The sequence below is a fragment of the Odocoileus virginianus genome, chromosome 3 (assembly GCF_023699985.2).
Source record: "Odocoileus virginianus isolate 20LAN1187 ecotype Illinois chromosome 3, Ovbor_1.2, whole genome shotgun sequence".
Classification (NCBI taxonomy): Eukaryota; Metazoa; Chordata; class Mammalia; order Artiodactyla; family Cervidae; genus Odocoileus; species Odocoileus virginianus.
In genome coordinates this window covers 18,823,494-18,845,210 of record NC_069676.1, presented here as the reverse complement: position 1 = coordinate 18,845,210, position 21,717 = coordinate 18,823,494, and the positions used below count along the sequence as shown (strand labels likewise).

Below are 21,717 nucleotides of genomic sequence, written 5' to 3'. Positions count from 1 at the left end.
GGTGCCGAGGCCCGCACCTCCGTGCTTAGGCTCCGCCCCCAAAGGTCCCGCCGCGCGTGCACACGGGACGACGGGCGCGCCTACCCTGCCCTTCGCAAGCCCAGTAGCGCCAGGCCGTTAGGGGACCAAGAGCGCTGCGGGGGGGTCGGTGGATCAGATGGGGGAATGTAGAAAACCCTAGCGGTCCGCGCGGTCCTAAGACACCCGCTTAACTAGTGGCTTGGGCTCCTACTGCAGCAGCCTGGCGTGGGAGTAGTAACTCACGGGCAGAATTTAAAACCAAAATGTTTTATTGGATGTTGTACAAAAGTTTCCAGTCTTAAAACGTATTTTACAAATCATTGGAGGAAACAAAAGATCACACGTTTGGCATGCATCTTAAAAATCACCATCTGAAATGTGTCTAGACAGCCAGTTGCTGAAACTGAGTCCCCTGGCATGTAGTGCTGATGATCCCTTTTGGGCTCGGAATTAAGACCTTTCCAATAGCGTTAATGTCCTTGAGGAATGGCAGTCCCCGCTCGGATGTGCTGATATAAATAGAACTGCTGGGTAGACGGTGTGGTAAAAACGAGCCCAGGTCAGAGCCTGGCTGTGATGAAAACTGAGCGCCCAGACCACGGGGAAAAAGGCGTCCGTGTCTCCGCGGCACTGGGTCCCTTCCGAGGGCTGGGCCGAGTGGTTCTTTCTCTAGAAGGGTGCTTCTCCTCACATGACACGGGCTCAGAAAAAAATCGCTTCTGCATCATTTCAAGTGGTTTAAAGGACAAGTTTAAGGACAAATGCAAATTCTGTTTTTCAGGCCAAGGCTGACATTGTAACATTGGACTTTGTCCTGTGTTTCCAACTACTTGATTACCAAAGACTGTCACCAACATCGAGCCACAACTGGCCACCAGTCCAGCGCACCCTCCCCTCACCAGTCAAGGGCATCCCAGCCTGCCAGGGCCACTTCCCCAGCTCCACTCAAGACCTCAGTCAGGCAACCACTGGGCGAGGATGGGACCAAGACCTGGCTGAAATCAAGAAGTCATCTAATGAGCCTGGGGGTTCTGCAGGCACTGGGCAAACCCTGGGGCTGTTTTTTAAGCCCTCTGGGCCTGCCAGGAGGGTGGGGCCCTCTCCTTTCCTTCCTGAAATCCTCAAGCCCAGCCTGCAAAACTGCCTCACACCCGGAATTCCAGGACACAGCTTCGATCCCCAGAGATTTCCAAAACACCCTGAAGGGTGTGGCCGAGACCAGTGCAGTTTCCACTTGTCCCAGGACCACCCAGACCCCATCACGCTCTCCAGACCCTCATGGTCCACTCAGCTCCTGTTATGCCAGGGGAAGGGAGCAGCCTGCACCCGGAAGCACTCCTGGAGGGGGGTAGGGGTGAGGGAGTGGGGTACAGAGAAGGTGCTGTCGAGACAGGACGCTTCTCAGGGGCGGCACCATTTTTCTGGTGAGGCCACCTCCCTCCACAGGGCAAGCACAGCCTTCGGGCCAAGGACTCTGGTGGCCAAGGAAAGATGCCCAGACTTAAAGCCTTGGCCTGCAGGAAGATTCTGACCTGGTAGCAGCTTGGTTTTCCCAGTGGCTGACACTTTTCTGTCCTGGGGCTTGGGCCTTCCTCACCATGAGCAGTTCCCAGGGAAAAGAGGTGGACGGGCTGCTCCAGCCTTGGGTAAATCCCAAGGGGCTGGCACTCAGCCTACCTGGAAGCACGCTGCCTTCAGGGGCCAGCCCGCCTCCATGGCTCAGTATTGCGTCTTTAAGACTTGAGCTGCGCTTTCTGAAGAGTCAGCCAAGGGTGCAAAGCCCATAGGGACAGAGCTCCCTGATGCCACCCCCCTATGGGACTGTCCCAGTGACCCTTGAGTGAGCCCCTGAGGTGGGAGCCTGGCAACCTGTGTACTGACCAATGTAAAAAAATAAATATCCATTAGAAAAATAACTTCTGTGTATCTACGTGGTGCAGGTCAAAGGTGAACTGATGCAGGGAGGGGGGTCTCTGGGTGATCAAAAGCTGGGCTGTGGCATGGAGCATCCCACAGAGGTCTGCTGGCACGGGCAGGTCTGTCTAAGAAACACCATTTCAGCAGGAAGCTACAGAGGAGCTAGTGTTTCAGTGTGCACCCAAGAACACAGGAGTGGGCATGCCCCGTGCACAAGGCACAGAGCTGGAGCCATGGAGTCCCACGGCTTGCCCTCGTCGCCCTCCGCCGACTGGAGGGCAGAAAGCGGTGTCGCACATGGCCATCATGTCCAAGGTTGTCACACTCATCCCCTTGACACTGACCTGGAGATAAGTCTCAAGAGAGGAATCGTCCCCAGGTCCCAAGCTTCCTTCTTGCCTGTCCCACAGGGTGAGGAAGTTGACTGCAGAAACGTCCAGAAATGTGAGGCTCCGGCAGCCAGAGAGGGAGCCAAACGGCCCGCCCCACACACCCGACTCCCAAGGGCCGAGCAGAAACCACCTGAAGCCCAGGTCTGACAGTACAAGATGCTTCCAGCCCTCCTTCCGGTGCTCAGTTGGCTGAGCCACGGAAACTCTGCAGGGGTGCCCCACCTCCCCACCAGGTCAGAAGCTGAATTCTGAACTTGTTTTTTTTTGAAAGCTTAAATGAAACAAACAACTATGGGATCCTTATGCAGTTTCACTCTGTCCACCCCAGGCCTCCTCTCCTGCCCCAACTCCAGGCTGCAGCAGAGACCCACACAGCCGATGGGCCTCCTCCCACACCTGCTGGACTCCTCAAAGTCTGCTAGCCACTAGGCTCCTGGGCTGGTAGACAGGGCACCCACACAGTCTGGTCAGTGGTGAAGGGTCCCAGGAAACCCGCCGACAGGAAAGATCAGTAGAGACCCACCCCCATGCTCTGGCAGTTTGCTTAAAAATTCTCTAGAAATGTACCAAGGATTAAAGAAGCCAATGATATAAAAATAGTTTTCAGTGGCTCTGGGTAAAGAAAGACATGTGATGAGGCGTGTTCGGTTCACATGACGCAGCAGCCTCGAGAGGTGGTCCTCGGGTCCCCCTGGAAGGAAGGATGGTGTAATGAGGTGAGCCCGGGGTGGCAGGCACATGCCAACCTGGCCAGGCAGGTAGCTGGTGCCCCCTGCCCTCCCACCAGGAGGAGCTGGACCGGGCTGGGGCCTGAGCCACCAGGGAAGCTCAGCTTCCAACACAATGACCCCAGCCTCCATGGCTCCCGTTCCAGAACCTTCCATGTCTCCCTCATTCCTGTTCTGAGCCACAAGACTCATTACAATGGTCTTAGACCCAGAAAAGCCCTGCACTCATGTCTCGTTCAGCATGGTTCCTCAGCCCCCCATCCTCCCCACAAAACCATTATGAAGTCACCAGCATATCAGTCTGGTGGAATCACGGTAACAGCAGGTGGGCTGAGAAGCCCTGGGGCTGTACCAGGGTCATAGATATAATCAGCTTTGCAACCCCATTCCCGGTGATCCTAGGCGGGTACCAGAGGTCCACACAACAGGCAGGCCCAGGGGGCAGGGCAGCTGACCCCACAGCCTGTCTGCTGTGAGCTCTGTGGCCTGGGTGATGCCCAGGGCAGCTGCATGAACAGGGCCTGGGATATGTGTGTGTGTGTGTGCGTGTGCGCGCACATACGCGTGCCTAGGAACCTCTACCTGCTGGTGGAAAAGATCCTCCTCTCCAAACTCAGCTGCCTCGTCCTCGCCCTCCTCCCCATTCTCGGTCTCCCGCACCACCGAAGACTGCTTCACGGTTCTCATGGCCACTTCCTGTACGAGATGAGAGCTGCAGACAAACCCCTCCCCACCCCAGGAGCCCAGCTTGCAGGGGAGACAGTCGGACGCCCAGGCCCAGGCTGCACTCATGTGCCTGGCGGCCAAGGCTCCATCCACCCAGGAGGGGCCCCAAGACTCAGGCAGCGGGAGGCACTCACCTCCCCATCAGCGTTGACCAGGGTGGTCCGGAAGCTCTCACCGGTGCCCCAGCTGTTCTGGCTTTTCCACACGAGTGTGGATGGGGGGCTGTGAGCCACCCCAGCTCCAGCTGCCCACACCTGGGGACACAGGAAGGCTTCCCTGTTAAAGTGGGCTCCAATCCTAGTGGTCACCAGCCAGCCATTCATCACAGGTCCCCTTGATGCCCTGGGTGTTTAATCCTTCTAGGACTCTTAGATCCTGCCCAAGGATGTTAATCACTCCAGTATGGAAGAAGAGACTGAGGTTCACAGTGGCCAAGGGCTTTCATCTCAGTAAATGAGCCAGACTGGGATCAGGTGACCTAGAGTCTGTGCCCGTGACTGTTAACATGGCTGGCACATTGCCTGCCAGCCCAGACAGACAGCTTAGACCCAGTTTCACCCACACCGCGGGCCCCTGGCACATCACTCAGGCCTCCCAAGAGCTCCAGGGAAGGCTCCGATGAAGAAATGTGGACACACAAGCCATCCGCGATCGCAGGCAGCTGTTCTCAGCGGCGGGTCCCCTGTGGTGCCCCTGGCCCCCTGCCCCATCCCAGCTACACTTCACAACCTGCCCCTCCACAGCCACCTACCGTGACAGTCTGGCCGGCCCGCAGCACATACTTGGGGGTGAACTTGTAGGAAATCTCCTCCCCTTCCAGGACCTGCCTCTTGATCCTCCAGTTGCCCAGAGACTGATCCTGAGGAAGGGCGCTGGCGTTGGCACAGGGCTCTGGGCAACCCCGGGGGGCCTCCCCTGCCGGGGCGGCGCAGCACGGGGCGAGGCCTCACCTTGTCAGAGCTGTTCTTCAGTTGCACGAACCTGCCCTCCAGATCGATCTCCTCGATGCTGACGCTGCCTGAGGCTGAGGCCTGCTGCGCCAGGTGGAAGCTGCCGCTGCTGCTGGCACTGCTGCTGGAGCCGAGGCCACTGGAGCCCGTGCCCAGAGGCTCCTCCACCTCCAGCCGCTTCCGCTTGCTGCGGCCCGGGCGACCGGGTGTGGACACGCTGCTGCTCGTTGTGGCCCGTGAGATGGTGATCCGCGACGATGGGCTGGGGGACAGCTTCAGCCTGGGGGCGGGGGGTGCGGAGTTACCAGGGGCTGAGGTGAAGGGGTGGGGTGTTGGAGAGGGAGGGACGGCACACTCGCCCCACCCCCTCTCCTCGCCCCGCCCACCTCTCCTCCTCTCCCTCCAGCAGCTTTCGGTAGGCGCTGATCTCCATGTCCAAGGCCAGCTTGACATCCAGCAGCTCCTGGTACTCGGCCAGCTGCTGCTGCATCATGTCCCGCATCTCCATCATTTCTCGCTCTTTGGCGTCCAGCATCTTCCGGAACTTGTCCCGCTCCCCAGCCACGGTCTCCTCTAGTTCACGGATCCGGTCCTCGGCCGCGCTCGCCTGCAGCAGGGTCCACGCGCGTCATGGTGGGGAAAGCCCACCCAGTTGCAGGCCTCTGGGGCCGTGGGAGGGGATGAGGCGGGGTCCGAGGAGGGGTTGGGGCTGGGGCTCTGGTGAGTCACCTGCTTCTGGAGGCCGGAGAGCTGGTAGCTGAGGGATTCGACCCGCATGCGGGCCTCCTTCAGCTCTTCCCGGGCAGCACTGGCAGCCTTGTCATTCTGGTCAGAGCTCAGCTTGGCGTTGTCCAGCTGAGGAGACAAGGGCAGGCATGAGGGCTGGCACAGAGGGCGGGGGTGGACGGCCCAATGCCCACCGGCAGGCATGCTTGCGTGCGCACCTTGGCTTGGTAGGTCTGCTCCAGCTCCAGACGGTACAGCCGCACTTGCTCGTCGTGCTGGGCGCGCAGTTCCTCCAGCGCCTGGGCCATCTTGAAGTCATACTCCTGCTGCCGGCTGCTGTCCACCTCCACCAGGCGGCGCTCGTGCCGCCGCCGCGTCTCACGCACTTCCTGCGGACAAAGCCCCGCGCTCACTGCCTGCCTTGGTCCTGTCACAGGCGTCCCTGACTCTCCCCCGCAGCCGGAGCGAGGGCGCCCAATTCTGCCACTGGTGACCCTCTGGGGTAGGCCCGGGCCACCTGTTCACACCCACACGATTCACAACCACCCAAGAACCATGACCCAGAGCCCCCAGCTGACTGCTGATTAACACACCTATGCCTTCACACACAGGAGCATCACTCAGCCCTGAAAAGGAGAGAAGCCCTGATACTCGCTACCACGTGGACGGACCCTGAGAACAGGATGCTCAGTGAGAGAAGCAGACACAGAAGGACACACAGGGTGTGAGTCCACTGATGGGAAACGTCCAGAGAAGGCTGATCCACAGAAAGAGTGGGTTCCTGGTTGTCAGGAGCTAGGGGAGGGGGTGGGGGTGACTGCTGATGGGGATGGGCTTCTATTGCGGTGATGGAATGTTCTGGAACTAAACAGTCATGGTTGAACGATCCTGTACTAAATTTTCATTAAATTGTATGTTTTAAAAATAGTTTTGTTATATAGGAAAACTGGAAGAATGCTAATGGAAGCACCTACAGAATTTCTTTTGGGGGTAATGTTCTGGAATTAAGAGGGGATGGCTGCACAGCTCTGGGAATGGACTAAGATCCAGTCTACATGGTAAACTTTGAAAGCTTTCTGGTAGGGGACTATTTTAATAAAGCTGTTAATAAAAGAAAAGAATTCTTAAAAAAAAAAAATTCCTAATGTGGCCCATCACAGGGGCCTGGGATCTAGGATAGAACAGCAGTGGGTAATGGCAGTGACCAGCTGGCCCTGGCCGCACCAACCAGGAGCTGACCAGGCAGTGGTGGGGTCAAGGGCAGGTGGGGAAGCCCCACTTGACAAAACTCCCTGCACAGACGTCGGTCACATGTGTCTGGCCCCCATGGGTGAAGACTACAGGAACGTGTCCACAGGAAGGCACTGCGTTCACAAACAGCCAAGGAGCACAGTGTACCCTCAGCCCGTACCCCACCCCTGGCCCACCTCAGGGGCCCTCCCGCCCCCTAGGCCTCCTCACGGGATCCAGGGCAGCTCTGGCTGCAGCGGGGCCAGGCAGGAGCTGGAGGCCACTCCGCAGTTGCATGGACATCTCACCCGCCCACACACTGCAGTGAGCCCGGCAGTGGCTGCCTCCGGGTTCCATCTGGGCTGTGACAGCACAATGGGCCAGGACCAGGTGGGAGGCCAGTGGGGCCAGGGCCAAGTCAGTCCTGCTAAACCAGGGAGCCGAGGCCCAGAGGCAAGGAGGCCGGGGAAGGTCTGCAGGAGCCTGAATGATGACCCCCGAGAAGCATGCCCATGTGCTAATCCCTAGGGTCTGCCAATGTAGCCTTCCTGGACAAAGGTCTTTGCAGGTGTGATTAAGATACAGGGCTCAAGACCATCCTGGATTATCCGGGTGGCCCCAAACCCAAGGACAAGTGTCGCTATAAGAGACGCAGATGCACAGAGAGACAGAGAAGACAGCTGCGTGATGATGGAGACAAGTATCAGATGAGTCCCCGAGGCAGGGAGAAGCGGGAAGTGGGGGAACACCCTGGCTCCTGCCAGGTGGTGGGGGGGATGACCCACCTCCTCAAAGACATCCTTGCGGAAGGCCAGCTCCTCCTGCAGGCTCTGGCAGCGGTTCTCCAGGTCCACGCGCATCAGTGTCTCCTTCTCCAGCTGCTTCTTAGCCACCGAGTGCCCATCCTCTGCCTGGAAATGCAGGACAAGCAGCTGGTGACACTGTCTGCTGCCACATAAGGTCCTCGGGGATCTCCTGAGCCTCCGAACTCCCCTGGGGTATGGACTGGGCAAGGGTGGGGGTGAAGGGGGAGCCCATAGCCTGCACCGCCTGCAGCTACCTTAGCCAGCTGGGCCCGCAGCTCTGCCACATCGTTCTCTAGGGTGCGCTTGTCGCTAAGTGCAGCCGCTAGCTCAGCCTCGCTTCGGTGGAACACGGACTCCAGGTCCCTGACGCGGCCCTGGGCCACCGTGAGCTCGCCCTCCTTCTTCTTGGCGCTGAAAGTCAGGAGCAGAAGTTAGTAGGCAGCACTGACCCCAAGGCCAAGTCCATGGCTGCCTCAGGGCCCAGACCCTCACCTACCCATGCTCTCAGTACCAGAGCCTCATCTGTCAGCACCAAAGGAGCCCTGTCTTCAAATCTGCTCTGCCCCACGGGGATCCCGCCAGCCACTCAAAATAACCCTCAAGATGTGGGTTTTCGTGTCCTTTTCCCTGACTTTTGGGCACAGGAGGAGGGACCATTTACAGGAGAACTCTGATTTTTTTTTTAATGTATAATTTACTAAAGTAACAAATTAAAACCCTGGCCTTTTAAACGTTGATCTCATTTGTAAAGTTAAGCTATTTCAGGCAGGCTCGCTGAACTTCTAATAGATATCTTCAATGTGAAACATCTAAGACGCCAAAGAGACTTTCTAAATACACAACTCTCTCTTTTGTTTTTTTGGCTGCACTGTACAGCATATGGCATCTTAGTTCCCTGACCAAGGAGCGAACCCAGGTTCCTGGCACTGGAAGATCGGAGTTAGCCACTGGCCCACCAGAGAAGTACCAACATAAAACTCTTAATAGCGTGAACATTTCTGAATGGTGCTCTAAATCTCTTTGGGGTTGAAAGATACCCACTTCCCCACCAACAAACTAAAACTGCGCCCTGCCCAGCACCAGTGGGGACAGCACAGTGGTGGTCAGATCAGCATCACCCTTCCTGGGTCCTGATGACCACAGACATCCCCAGACATCGCCCAGTGTCCCCCAGGGGCAGGAGTGCCCTGGGGGACAATGACCGGGGACACCACACCAGTTTGAGTGAGGTGTGTGGGGGAGGGATACAGCCCAATGACTTCAGTCACCAGGCCGGTCCCATCCTCACAGCAGTCCTTGGGACAGGACCTCCAGGCAGACGTGGCACCCACAGCCTCCATAAGGGTGTGGGGTCCCACAGTCCACATTCCTGAGCCACACAGTCCTTCCACTCAAGGGAGGGGGGTGGGCTGCAAACCCCATATCCCTAGAGGGTTTGGGGAAACTAGACTCTTTTGTCTGATAGACCACTACTGAGGGCCAGCTTCATGGACACGCTGTCCTCTCACTCGAGAAACGTCTGTGGACTCCCCATCATCAGGGGGAGCTTTCTTGTGGGTGCAGAGAGCAGTGAGACCCACTGCCCTCAGGTGCAGGGGGAGGAGACAGGAGGAACACACGCAGGGCAGGAGCTACTGGGCACAGCCCTTGAGAAGCCAGGGCCTGGGGCCTGAGCTGGGCCGTGGTTCCCAGGGCACTGGGGAGAGCAAAGAGAACGCAGTCCTAGGGTGACCTGGGCGGGCAGGTCGAGATCAGCTGTGCGGCCAGGGTGACAGGAGCAGAGGCATCAGGAAATGTGGACGATCTCTCAACACTGTCACCCTGTGCTATGGAGCTGAAGAAGGACACGGAATGGTCTGGGAAGCAGGGGTGCTGGCGACCCTCAGTGGCTTAAGTTTCTGATGCTTGAGAGCTTAAGGGTACAAAGTTCCTCCCCTGGAACCGTGATTCCTGGAGGATTAGGCAGGAGAGCCCAGCCTGTCAGGTCCTCCATCCGCGTTTCCATCATCACAGGGTTTTCGCAGTACTCGTGGTTGAAAAAGAAAAGCACAGGCTGTCACCTCACAGCAGGAACACCCTGTTCAGGGTCACGGGCCACCCACACCGTCTGCAAGGGCTCTGAGCCCAAGAGCAGGAAGTGAGGCCGGTAGGCAAATCGCCTGCAGACCCAAGTACTTGAGACTGGGGAAGCCTTCCCTCGAGAGTGGGAGCCAAGGTAAGTCACTGGTCAGGGTGCCCGATGGAGGGGCAGAGCTGTCACTGAAGCCGTCACAGGAGCCTGTGACAGGCCCAGGCACTGGGGAGGCGTCGTGACACATGTGACATCAATGCCAGGCTCGAGCTAGACAAAGCGTTCTGTTTTCTAAGGGTGCCCACCCTGAGTGTAAATTAAGAAAGGCGGAGAAGCATGCCCCAGATCGGCCTCAGAGGTTCTGTCTGCGCGGAGGCTCACAGAGACTTTCATTTTTCTCTCTTTAAAACGTTACTTCTGTAGTTTGGCTGTGCTGGGTCTTCACTGCTGTGCAGGCTTTTCTCTAGTTGTGGCAAGTGGGGGCTACTCTCTAGTTGTGGTGTGAGGGTTCTCTTATTGCAGAGCATGGGCTCTAGGGCACACAGGCTTCAGCAGTTGCGACTTGCAGGCTCCAGGGCACAGGCTTGGCAGTCGTGGTACACAGGCTCAGCTGCTCCGAGGTGTGTGGGATCCTCCCAGGCCGGAGATGGAAACCGTGTCCCCTGCATTGGCAGGTGGATTCTTTACCACTGAGCCACCGGGGAAGCCCTCGTTTTTCTCCTTAAGATAACTGTGTTATCTGCCTTCTCCCCAGGGAGCATCTATGACTCTGACAAGCAGAAACGTGACTTCTCAGCCCACCCAAGGAGTCACACACAGGTTCAGGGTGTCTGGAAGATTCCAGAACCTGTGTGGATGTGACAGAGAGAGGCTGGGGGAATTCCAGAATTCTCCAGCATTCATCCTCTTGCTCTTCTCCAAAAAGCATGTCACTTTTGAATTCAGTCCTAACACATGGATGGGCTGTCCTGTCTACCTGGCCCTACTGCCTCATCAGATACCAGGTGACCGTGTTGTGCGGGTCTGCCTCTGGGCTCGCTGCTCTGCTCCAGGCGGGAACCAGAAACGCCCCGCTAAGTGACAGGGGACGGTCTGCGGAGGCGGCACACGCTGGTCCCAACCGTAGGCATTGTGGAAACGGCAGAGCTGTGGAGAGAGGAAGGACCCCCGGCCTCCAGGGGCTGGCGGTGTGGGGAGGTGCAGATTCTCAGGGCAGGGACCACGCCCTGTGACACGATGTGCACACTAGGTGAGCAGCATGCTGGTGCACACGTGTCAGTGTGCACGTGTCCACACCAAGGGCAGCCCCTGTGTGAGGTGGGACTCAGCTGATAAAAATGTGTTCATATTGGCTCATCAGTTGTAACAATGTAGCACACCCGATACTGGGAGATGCTCGCAACATAGGACCCTGGAGGGGGGTCTGGGGCACCCTGTGTTTTCCACTCATTCTCCTGCAAACCTAAAACTGCTCCTCCCAAAAAAAGTAAAAAAGTCTAATTAGAAAAGAAGAATCCCACACACATGAAGGCGGCCCTCAGCTGCCGCCGGGACTGTGAACGGGGCCTCCGGAGCTGGTTCCGCTGAGCCGGGGAACCCTGGCTGAATCTCCAGACATCGTGCTCAGCGTCCCTGTAGCCAGTCTGGCCTGCAGGGGTTGCCGTGTGCAAGGGTGGAGGGGTCCTGATCTAAACACTCGCTGAGTTCACGTCACTTCATTCCTTCTGCTACCGTCACCACCAGCGCTGCCTCGTTCTCCAGACTTGTGACACTTTTACTGGGGAGCAGCCAGGAGATGGTGCTTTGCGATCTGGAAAAGAAGGTCACCCACCGCTCCCCGGCTTCCCAGGGTGGGCACAAGCGGGGAAAGGGGGTCAAGGCTGGCTCTGTGGCCTAGAGCACCTCTTCGCTGGGGAAGGGTTGGGGGCATGGTGGTGCCAGCTACCAAGGGATTCAGTCCCAGGGGAGCTGCTGAGGTTTCACCTCCAGGGGCCAATTCTTTGGAGGGGATAATGGTGCTGAACAGGGCAGCCAGAGGGCCAGGCCCCAGAACCCACACGGCCCGCTCCCAGGAGGGCCCTGCAAGTTGGGGCCCTCCCACCACACACAGGGTGACGACCCCCGCCCCCTGCCCCATGCGCTGTCACACTGCCACAGCCCCACCTCTTGGTGGCCTCCTCCAGGTCGGCCCTCAGCTTGCCCATTTCAATCTGCAGGCAGGCACGGTCCCGGGCCGTCTCGTCCAGCACCCGGCGGGCGTCGGCCAGCTCCGCCTCGTACAATGTCTTGATGCCACTCACCTGTGGGGACAGGGGGCTGAGGTGAAGCCCTCTTCCCCACCAACACGGTGCCACTCATGCGCATGGGCCCCCCAGCTGGGCCCCCCGCAGCCTGCCCAGGTCACCAGCCCCTATCAGGTCACACCTGTCAGCTGGACACACACTCAGGTCTCCCTGCTCTAACCCAAGGGGCCCAGAGCTGTGCGCATATTTAAAAGTATCAGGGACCAAAAGGACAGGGAGATGCCATCTGCCCCCATAAGGATGGCCATCACAGAGACCACAGCAAGTGTCAGGAGGATGGGGAGAAGTGTCACCCCCATGCATGGCGGGGGGGATTGGTGCCACCATCATGGAAGACAGGTTGGCAGTTCCTCAGATGGACAAACAGCAACCACTGACCCAGCAATGGCACCCCCGCACCCCGCTGGCATCTACCTGGGAGAAGTAACACACATGTACACAAAACCCATGCACACGCGTTCACAGCCACGTCGATGCCAACGGCCCCAAAGGGGAAACACCCTGAGGGCCCATCAGCAGCTGATGGGTGGACACAATGAGGTCCCTCCACACCTGGGGCATCCCTCAGCCCTGAAAAGTGGTGAAGCCCAGACGCTCGCTACCACATGGACGGGCCCTGAGAACACGATGCTCAGTGAGAGAAGCAGACACAGGACACACATGGTGCGATTCCACTGATGGGAAACGTGCAGAACAGGCCGATCCACAGACACAGAGAGTGGGTTCCTGGTTGTCAGGGGCTGGGGAAGGAGTATGGGGGGAGGAGAAAGCTATGGGGACGAGGTTTCCTTTTTAAGTGCGATCCTTGTTAGAGATACAGATGAACTTGAGCAAACTCCAGGAGATGCTAAGTGACAGGGAGGCCTGGCATGTGGAAGTCCATGGGGTCAACAAAGAGTCAGACATGACTTAGCAACTGAACATCAACAACATAATTGATGTACCACACCATATGAGTTATAGGTGTACAACATAGTAATTCACAATTTGTAAAGGTTATTCTCCATTTATACTTATTATCAAATACTGAGTATACCCCCTGTGTTGTAAGTATATCCCTGTAGTTTATATACTTTATACATAGTGGTTTGTTCCTCCTAATTCCCTACCACTATTTTGCCCCTCCCCAGGAAGGAGCTTCCTTTAGGGGAATGGAATGTTCTGGAATTAGAAGTGATGGCTACCCAGTTGTAAATCAATTAAGCACCACCGAACTTAAGAGTTTAATTGGGTGAACTGCATGAGATGGGAATTCTGCCTCTATGAGGCGGTTACAGGGGTTTCCCTGGTGGCTCAACAGTAAAGAACCTGCCTGCCAAGGAAGACCCAGGTTTGATCCCTGGGTCACAAAGATTCCCTGGAGAAGGGAATGGCAACCCACCCCAGTATCCTTGTCTGGGAAATCCCATGGACAGAGGAGCCTGGCGGGCTACAGTCCACGGGTTGCAGAGTCAGACGCGACTGAGCAACTAACAAAAAAAGCGGTTAAAACCCTTCCTGGGACTGACAAAAGGCCTACAGAGGGTGACAAGGCAGCTAGCTTTGCAAGTGGCCAAATCCTTCAAGCTAGGCTTCAACAGTATGTGAACAGAGAAATTCCAGATGTATAAGGTGGATTTAGAAAAGGCAGAGGAACCAGAGATCAAATTGCCAACATCCACTGGATCACAGAAAAAACTAAAGAATTTCAGAAAAACACCTGCTTCATTGACTATGCTAAAGCCTTTGACTGTATAGATCATAAACTGTGGAAAATTCTTAAAGAGATGGGAGTGGAAAATTCTTTTTTTTTTTTTAATTTTATTTTTTTTTCCATTTATTTTTATTAGTTGGAGGCTAATTACTTTACATCATTGCAGTGCTTTTTGTCATACATTGAAATGAATTAGCCATGGATTTACATGTATTCCCCATCCCGGTCCCCCCTCCCACCTCCCTCTCCACCCGATCCCTCTGGGTCTTCCCAGTGCACCAGGCCCGAGCACTTGTCTCATGCACCCAACCTGGGCTGGTGATCTGTTACACCCTAGATAATATACATGTTTCGATGCTGTTCTCTTGAAACATCCCACCCTCGCCTTCTCCCAGAGTCCACAAGTCTGTTCTATACATCTGAGTCTCTTTTTCTGTTTTGCATATAGGGTTATCGTTACCATCTTTCTAAAGTCCATATATATGTGTTAGTATACTGTAATGGTCTTTATCTTTCTGGCTTACTTCGCTCTGTATAATGGGCTCCAGTTTCATCCATCTTATTAGAACTGATTCAAATGAATTCTTTTTAATGGCCGAGTAATATTCCATGGTGTATATGTACCACAGCTTCCTCATCCATTCGTCTGCGGATGGGCATCTAGGTTGCTTCCATGTCCTGGCTATTATAAACAGTGCTGCGATGAACATTGGGGTGCACGTGTCTCTTTCAGATCTGGTTTCCTCGGTGTGTATGCCCAGAAGTGGGATTGCTGGCTCATATGGCAGTTCTATTTCCAGCTTTTTAAGAAAGGAGTGGAAAATTCTTAAAGAGATGGGAATACCAGAACACCTTACCTGCCTCCTACAAAACCTGTACGCAGGTCAAGAAGCAACAGTTAGAACTGGACATGGAACAATAGACTGGTTCAAAATTGGAAAAGGAGTATGTCAGGGCTGTATGTTGTCATCCTGCTTATTTAATTTACATGCAGAGTACATCATGCAAAATACCCGGCTGGATGAAGCACAAGCTGGAATCAAAATTGCTGGGAGAAATATCAATAACCTTAGATATGCAGATGACACCACCCTTATGACAGAAAACAAAGAGGAATTACACTCTTGATGAAGGTGAAAGAGGAGAAGGAAAAAGCTGGCTTAAAACTCAACATTCAAAAAACGAAGATCATGGCATTCAATCCCATCACTTCTTGGAAAATGGATGGGGAAACAAGGGAAACAGTGAGAGACTTTATTTTCTTGGGCTCCAAAATCACTGTGGATAGTGACTGCAACCATGAAATTAAAAGACCCTTGCTCCTTAGAAGAAAAGCAGTCACAAGCCTAGACAACATATTAAAAAGCTGAGACATTACTTTGCCTACAAAGGTCCGTCTAGTCCAAGTTATAGTTTTTCCAGTAGTTGTGTATGGATGTGAGAACTGGACAATAAAAAAGGCTGAGTGTCTTCGAACTGTGTTGCTGGAGAAGACTCTTGAGAGTCCCTTGGACTGCAAGGAGATCAAACCAGCCAATCCTAAAGGTCATCAACCCTGAATATTCATTGGAAGAACTGACACCAAAGCTGAAACTCTGAGTACTTTGGCCGCCTGATGTGAAGGGCCGACTCCCTGGAAAAGACCCTGATGCTGGGAAAGATCGAAGGCAGGAAGAGAAGGGGACAACAGAGCATAGGATGAGATGGTTCGATGGCATCACCTACTCAATGGACACGAGTTTAAGCAAGCTCCGGGAGATAGTGAAGGATGGGGAAGCCTGGCGTGCTGCAGTGCATGGGGCTGCAAAGAGTCAGACATGACTGAACAACTGAACAACTACCACCACTTCCCACAAAGCTACAAGACAGCAGTGAGTGTCTGTGCCCGGCTCAGAGGGCTGCTCAGAGCTGGGGAGGGGCCCTCCTTCCACAGGAAGGGTCCAGAGGAGCTGCCTGGGCCCTGCCGCTTGGTAGGGGGATCACTAACCTGGTCGGCCTGAGACCTGGGAATTAATTCTCAGGTGTGGGGTTTTTAGAGTTAAAACCAGAGTGTCCCAGGCAGGTCAGGACCGGCCTGTGAGAGTTGGATTTGATAGTGGGTCTGAGACCCCCACCCTCTCCAGCCCTCCCGCCGCAGTCCAGCTCTCCTCGTCATTTTTCCCACAGGTGTGGGCTCTTAGTCATTTCACAGATGGGGAAACTGAGGCACGGGACAGCACACCGCCCTCTCCTGTTGGTACAGGCCAGAGAGGTCTGCTGGGGACAGTTCTGAGAGAGAGACACACGTGGGGATCAAGATGAAACAAGCCTCTCCCTCCTGTGCCCTATTCACCCCATCCCATCTCCACCTTCTGGAATAAACCCACCATCACCAAGAGCAGCCAACCTCACTGTCTAAGGGTAGCTGGGCACCCGGGTTCACAGGAGTGTCTCTGCCCTGTCTCCCACCATCTCATCTTCCAGAACTTTCCTGACCCCAAAGGAGGGCCTGGCACCCAGGCTGCAGTCTCGGACAAGATCTCTGGCTCCACAGACCGGCTCCTACTGGGCTTTCCTCCCCAGCTTCCCCTTTTGGCAGGAGGAGCACTGAAGGCCAAGACGGCAGGAAACCAAGGCGAGGTCAGATGGGAAGCTGTCCCTCCCTGGGAGCCCAGGGTGAAGGGAACCCCACACGTACACCTGACACTTAACTGACGGTGATTTCAGAGTTAATTTTTATTTTTTTAATATCTCATTAAGATGCCACTCATGGGGATTTCCCTGGTGGTCCAGTGGTTAAGACTGCGCTTCCAATGCAAGGGGAATAGATTTGACTCCTGGTCAGGGAACTAAGATCCCACATGCCATGAGGTGAGGCCAAAACAAACAAACAAAAAGCAAAAAGGAAAGAAAACAACAATGTATAGCCCTTATTTAAAATACTTTGTTGCTAAAAAATGCCAACCGTCAATTGAGCCTCAGTGACTTGTAATCCTTTTGCAATAGCAACATCAAAGGTCACTGATCACCCTGACAACTACTACAAATGAGAAAGTCGGAAATATCTCAAGAACTATCAAAATGTGACACAGAGACCCAAAGACAGCAAACAATGCTGGAAAAAATAGCACTGACTGCTTTTTTTTTGGCTGCACAGCCTGTGGGATCCTAGTTCCCTGAGCAGGGACTGAACCAACACGCCTGCAAAGAAGCACAGAGTCTTCACCACTGGACTGCTAGGGAAGTCCTGCACCAACAGACTTGCCAGAGGCAGGGTTGCTGCAGACCTTCTATTAAAAAACTGTGTCTCAGTCAGATGATCCTCTATAGCCAGGCCCACAGCACAAAACCCCAGCCACCCACCTGCAGGACTGGAACGGCTTTTATATTTTTAAATGGCTGAGTAGAAAAAAACAAAAAAATATTTCATGATACAGGCACCCATATGAAATGCACACTTCAGTGTGCACAAATAAAGCTTTATTGGCACACACCCTGGCCTGCCCCTCCGTGCACTGTCCCTGGCAGCTTCCCCGCCAGCCGTGATGCTTGAGTTGAGTGCTTACATTTGAGACCCACAGAGCTGAAACCCCAGGCCTTTCACAAAAACTTCTATCAAACCTGGAACCTCATCTATGGCACCAGGACGATGGAGAAAACTCTGCAGAGGAGGACGCGAGGTCACAAAGGCTCTTTCAGAGCAGGGAACAGGTGTTCCCGGCAGGCCTGTGCCTCCATGTGCTACGATGCTTGGGGTGTCCCGTGGGAGCCCCGGGCACAGCTTTGGCTTTTGTTCTGTCTTTAACGGCCGGCGCTGCACAAGTGTAAAACTTGAGGAATCCCAACAGATGTGTTAGCATGTGTGGCAGTGAAGGGAGCAGAGTTCGCGTAACCTGAGGTAGCCTTTTCCTAGGGTCCCAGACTTGCCCTGTGAGGCCCTGCCTGCGTCCCCGGGGACAAAACTGCCCCGGAGTTGACAACCACTGCCAAACTCCACAAACCCTGACCCTTCGCTCCTCCAACTCCCAGAGCCCAGCTCCTGCTCCCTGGGTCCACCTGGGGAGCACCGCCTCCTGGTCCCCACAGCAACAGGATACCTGGGCAGGAAGGGAAAAAATGTGAAGCCTAGGGGAACTCAACACCTGGTTGGGGGCTCCCTGGAGAACCCCCTTTCCTCCCTGGTCCACTCAAGCCACCCCCCACCTCCCAGCACCCAAGACTCTTCCCATACAGCAATCTGGCCAGCCCTCAGCCTCCCAGAAATCCTCCAGGTACGCACGTGGCCATTCACCCTGACAGTTCACAAGACCAAAACACCCATCATCTGACTTCCGATGGGAAAGGCAATCATCCACACACGACCGGCGAGGGTCTGTGGACCAGAACGTAACTTTTACCTTAGGCACCTGAACCCTCTGCACTGATTACACGTACGCTCACATTTTAAACAGCATCACCACTGGGTTCCTTAAGTGGCTTCTCAGCTTTGGCACTAATGGCATTTGGGGCTGGATCGTCCTCTCTAGGGAGATGTCCTGGGCTCTGGGGGGAGGAGTGTGTGGGGCAGCTTTCCTGGATCCACTGCCTTGATGTCAGGAGTTCCCCAGTGTGACAACCACAGACGTCTCTAGCCATTACCCAGTGTCCCCTGGGGGCAGATTCTTCCAGGTGAGAAGCTGCCATCCAGGTCAGAGGCCTGACACACCATGCCCTCCCACAGCCCTTGGCCACTTCCAGGTCACTCCCTCCACGCAGCGCACAGGACCAGCCCACCTCACTGCTCCAGCAGGTTACTGGCTCCCTCCACTGACCAGCTGAGGGGGCATTTGTCACCTCACCCCCAAGTTCCAGGAGATCAGGCTGGTGGGAATGCCCCACTCCTGCTGTGAACAAACACCTGTCATCTGGGTGACTGCAGACCCTGGGCACAGCCCTGGGGGGCACCGTGTGGCGGGGCCACTCCCACTCCCACCCGGCAGTCCTGTGTCCCAACCAGCACGGGCAGCCGAGAAGTAAACCATGCCACTGCCTAGACACGTGGACAGCATCGAGTTCCCCGGGTCCGGACCCTGCGCTCTCGGGAACAACACTAATCCAGTGGGGCCGGCACCCCACGTCCACTGCCTGCAGATGGGAGGAGAGGCTGGGGTGAAGGACCCAGCACTGACCAGCCCAGCAGGCGGAACTTGGGCCTGCACTCTGAGGACCCGCATGCACTGCTGAGGCCGCACCACTGGGGCAGCCACTCCAGTCCCATCATACAGATGACAAAACCGAGGTTCTGGGGGGCTGAATGACCTGCCCAAGGTCACAGATTAAACGCAGGGTTTGGATCTCAAGCTTTAATCTAATCCCAGGTGATCTAACACACCACCAACCACCAGACACCTGAGACACACTTTCGGGCCCATCCTGAACCCGGGGACCCAGGCAGGGGCAACAGAACCCACGGAGTGTTCCCTCAGGGCACTGTCATGTATCTTATGGCCTTTATTCTATAAAACAAACGTGAATTCATGGTGGCCCCACATACAAGCCCCCAAAGTAGGTATTTATTATTATTTGCACTTTACAAAAGAGGCAGTAAGCTCAGAGAGGTTAAGTGATCTGCCCAAGGTTATACAGACAGTAAGTGGCTCCCAGAAATGACCACCCCCCTAGCTCCCACTCCACCCCCCACGCTCTCCTCCCAGAGGTCGTCACTGCACCCATTCTTCGGAGAGGAAAGCTGAGGCTCCAAGCACTAAGTGCCAGCTTCAGGCCCTGGCTCTCCCACCAGGCCCAAAGGGAACCACATGGTGGCCCCCTCCCCCTTATTCTGAGGACCTGCCCTTTGGTTGGGGGGGCCTGTGGGGGGGCTTGTGGGAGAAAAGGAGCCCCCTAGGTTGGCAGCCAGTCATGATACACCCCATCCAGGATCCCGAGACCCCTGCCCTCACACCCACTTGGGGGGCAGGGCTTATCCAGCCCCTGCCCCCTCAGCTGCACCAAAACTTCTCCTGGTTCCCCAAGGCCTCACACGTCCCCCCGCCCCTCACACCCCCCAGGACAGAGCAGAAGCTACCAGACTCTTGTAGGCTCCTGCCCATTAGCCAAGGGGGTCTCAGGGCCCAACGAAGGGCCTTCCAAATTTCCCATGGGACCAGGGAGACACTAGACTCCCCTGCTCTGACCCCTACCCTCCAGGTCCTAATAAAAGACTGAACTTACAGCCTGTGCTGTGCTGTGTTTAGTCACCTAGTCATGTCTGACTCTTTGTGACCCCACAGACTGAAGCACCCTAGGCTCCCCTGTCCATGGGGATTCTCCAGGCAAAAATATTGGAGTGGGTTGCCATGCCCTTCTCCAGGGAATCTTCCCAAACCAGGAATCGAACCCAGGTCTCCCACATTGCAGGCAGATTCTTTATGCCCCAGGTCCTGGTAAAAGACTGAATTTACTGCCTAATCCCACTCAATCCCCAAAGTCCCCAGGATTCACCATGGGACTCCTGCAAAGTTCCAAGGAGAACTGAGACCACTGACTCACCCCAGACCATCCACTCCTCCTCAGAGACTGGACACTCTCCCCCAAGTTTTCTTGTAGAACACCCAAACACATCCCCGAAGACTCTCTAACTCCTTTGGGGGGGTCCACCCTGGCTCAGGCCCCATCACTCAGGAGCTCCCCAGATCTCCTCAGATCCCTTGGTAGGCAGAGCCTGCTCCATCTCCCCCTACCCTCCAAGGTCCTCTGGGGACCCTTCAAAGGGTGGGGCCTACCCAGGTTGCACCCCTCAATCAGGGCACCTCCCACCAACCCTTGGGGACACCTCAGAGGGGGAAACTACCCTAATGGACCCCTCACTCGGGGCCCCCCCAATCCCGAGTCCACTTCAGGGGACAGGTCAGCCCCAAACTCAAGGGATACAGGAAACACCCTGGAGACCCCTGGTGGGTGGGGGGACCTGCCCCAGGGTGCAGCCCTCACTCAGGGTCCCCCAGCACCCCCTGGGTACCCATCAGAGAACACGACTCACCCTAGCCTGCACCCCTGTCTGAGGAGATCCCCAGATAGGCAGGGATCCCTCGGAGGCGGAGCTAGTGCCAGTCTCCACCTCTCGCATGGGGTAGGGGCGGCAGAAACCCTTGGGGATCCCTCGTAGGCGCCCGCCCCAGCCCCCACCCCTTACTGAGAGCCCCTTGAACCTCCCCAGAGGCCCCCTCAGGCATGCACCCTCGCTCGAGAGACCCTGAGAAGTTCCCGGACTCCTCGGTGGGCGGGGCAGGAACCAGTCTACCTCTCGCACGGGAGAAGTCCCCGAAACCCTCGAGGACCCTCAGTCAAGCGTGTGACCCTCGCGAGGGGCCCCCGAAGCTCCCTGGGGACGCCTTGGTGGGCAAGGCCCGCCCCAGTGTCCCCCTGTCGCAGGAGCGTCCCCGAAACCCCCGGACACCCTGAGAGACCGGCCCGCCCCAGCGGGGGCCCCCGGCACCTGCGCTCACCTCGCGCGTGGTCACCTCCTCCCGTTCGGAGATCTTGAGCTGCAGCCGGTCGTTCTCCAGCTCCAGCGCGCGGACGCGGTCGATGTAGTGCGCCAGGCGGTCATTGAGCTCGCGCAGCTCCTCCTTCTCCTGCAGCCGCGATAGGCGCGTGGGCGACAGCGGCGTGGAGGGCCCGCCCGCGCGGCCGGGCTGCGGCGTGGCCATGGTGGCGGCGGCAGCAGCGGTTCGGGGTCCGCGCTGCTCGGAACGGCGGCCGCGGCTCGGCGGGCTCATTCAATCCGCGCCGCCGACCAAGATGGCGCCCGTCGCCCGCCGCCGCCGCCGCGACGGGGCAGCCTGGGAGTTGTAGTCCGGCCGGCGCCGCGCGCGGCACGCCGGGAGGTGTAGTCTCCTGCTCAGTTTCCCGCATTGTCCGGGAGCCAAACAACCGGACCCCAAATCCCAGCTTGACCACTGTGTGACCCCTGGGTTTCTTTCCGGGCCTCAGTTTCCCCACTAGCATAACCTAACCCTACCTACGTCATCGGAGCCTCATTAAAATTACAAGTGGAGTGGTGAAGAAACTTCAGAAATGTTCAGTGATCTCACCAATATGTGGAATAAAAAAAAACCCAACACATCAGAAATACTCCAGGCTGCACCTAAGACCTGATGCAGCCAAATAAATAAATATCAGTATACATGTGTATTT

At 56.1% G+C, this 21,717-nt stretch overlaps 1 protein-coding gene and 1 long non-coding RNA gene across 2 annotated transcripts; one reads left to right on the top strand and one right to left on the bottom strand.

The window, feature by feature from the left end:
• Nucleotides 1-272: 272 nt before the first annotated feature.
• Nucleotides 273-21,329, bottom strand: LMNB2 (lamin B2). Its single transcript, XM_070465013.1, has 12 exons — nt 21,027-21,329; nt 11,731-11,867; nt 7,751-7,907; nt 7,476-7,601; nt 5,679-5,849; nt 5,464-5,589; nt 5,121-5,341; nt 4,735-5,014; nt 4,536-4,643; nt 3,919-4,038; nt 3,641-3,754; nt 273-3,021 (listed from the first exon to the last, which is right to left on the bottom strand). The coding sequence occupies exons 1-12, from the start codon at nt 21,297-21,299 to the stop codon at nt 2,980-2,982; spliced, it is 1,875 nt and encodes a 624-aa protein (XP_070321114.1). The 5' UTR covers nt 21,300-21,329; the 3' UTR covers nt 273-2,979.
• On the top strand, nt 7,597-8,489 carry LOC139034339 (uncharacterized). Its single transcript, XR_011486761.1, has 2 exons — nt 7,597-7,688; nt 8,373-8,489. It is a non-coding gene; the product is annotated as an uncharacterized lncRNA (long non-coding RNA).
• Nucleotides 21,330-21,717: the final 388 nt, after the last annotated feature.

Excerpts from the sequence above, each read along its gene's own strand:
- LMNB2 (XM_070465013.1), bottom strand. The coding sequence starts at position 21,299 with ATGAGCCCGCCGAGCCGCGGCCGCCGTTCCGAGCAGCGCGGACCCCGA. Across the intron at positions 7,908-11,730 it reads CTGGAGGAGGCCACCAAGAG|CGCCAAGAAGAAGGAGGGCG; the intron begins GTGGGGCTGTGG and ends CCTGACTTTCAG. Across the intron at positions 4,644-4,734 it reads TGAAGAACAGCTCTGACAAG|GATCAGTCTCTGGGCAACTG; the intron begins GTGAGGCCTCGC and ends GCCCTTCCTCAG.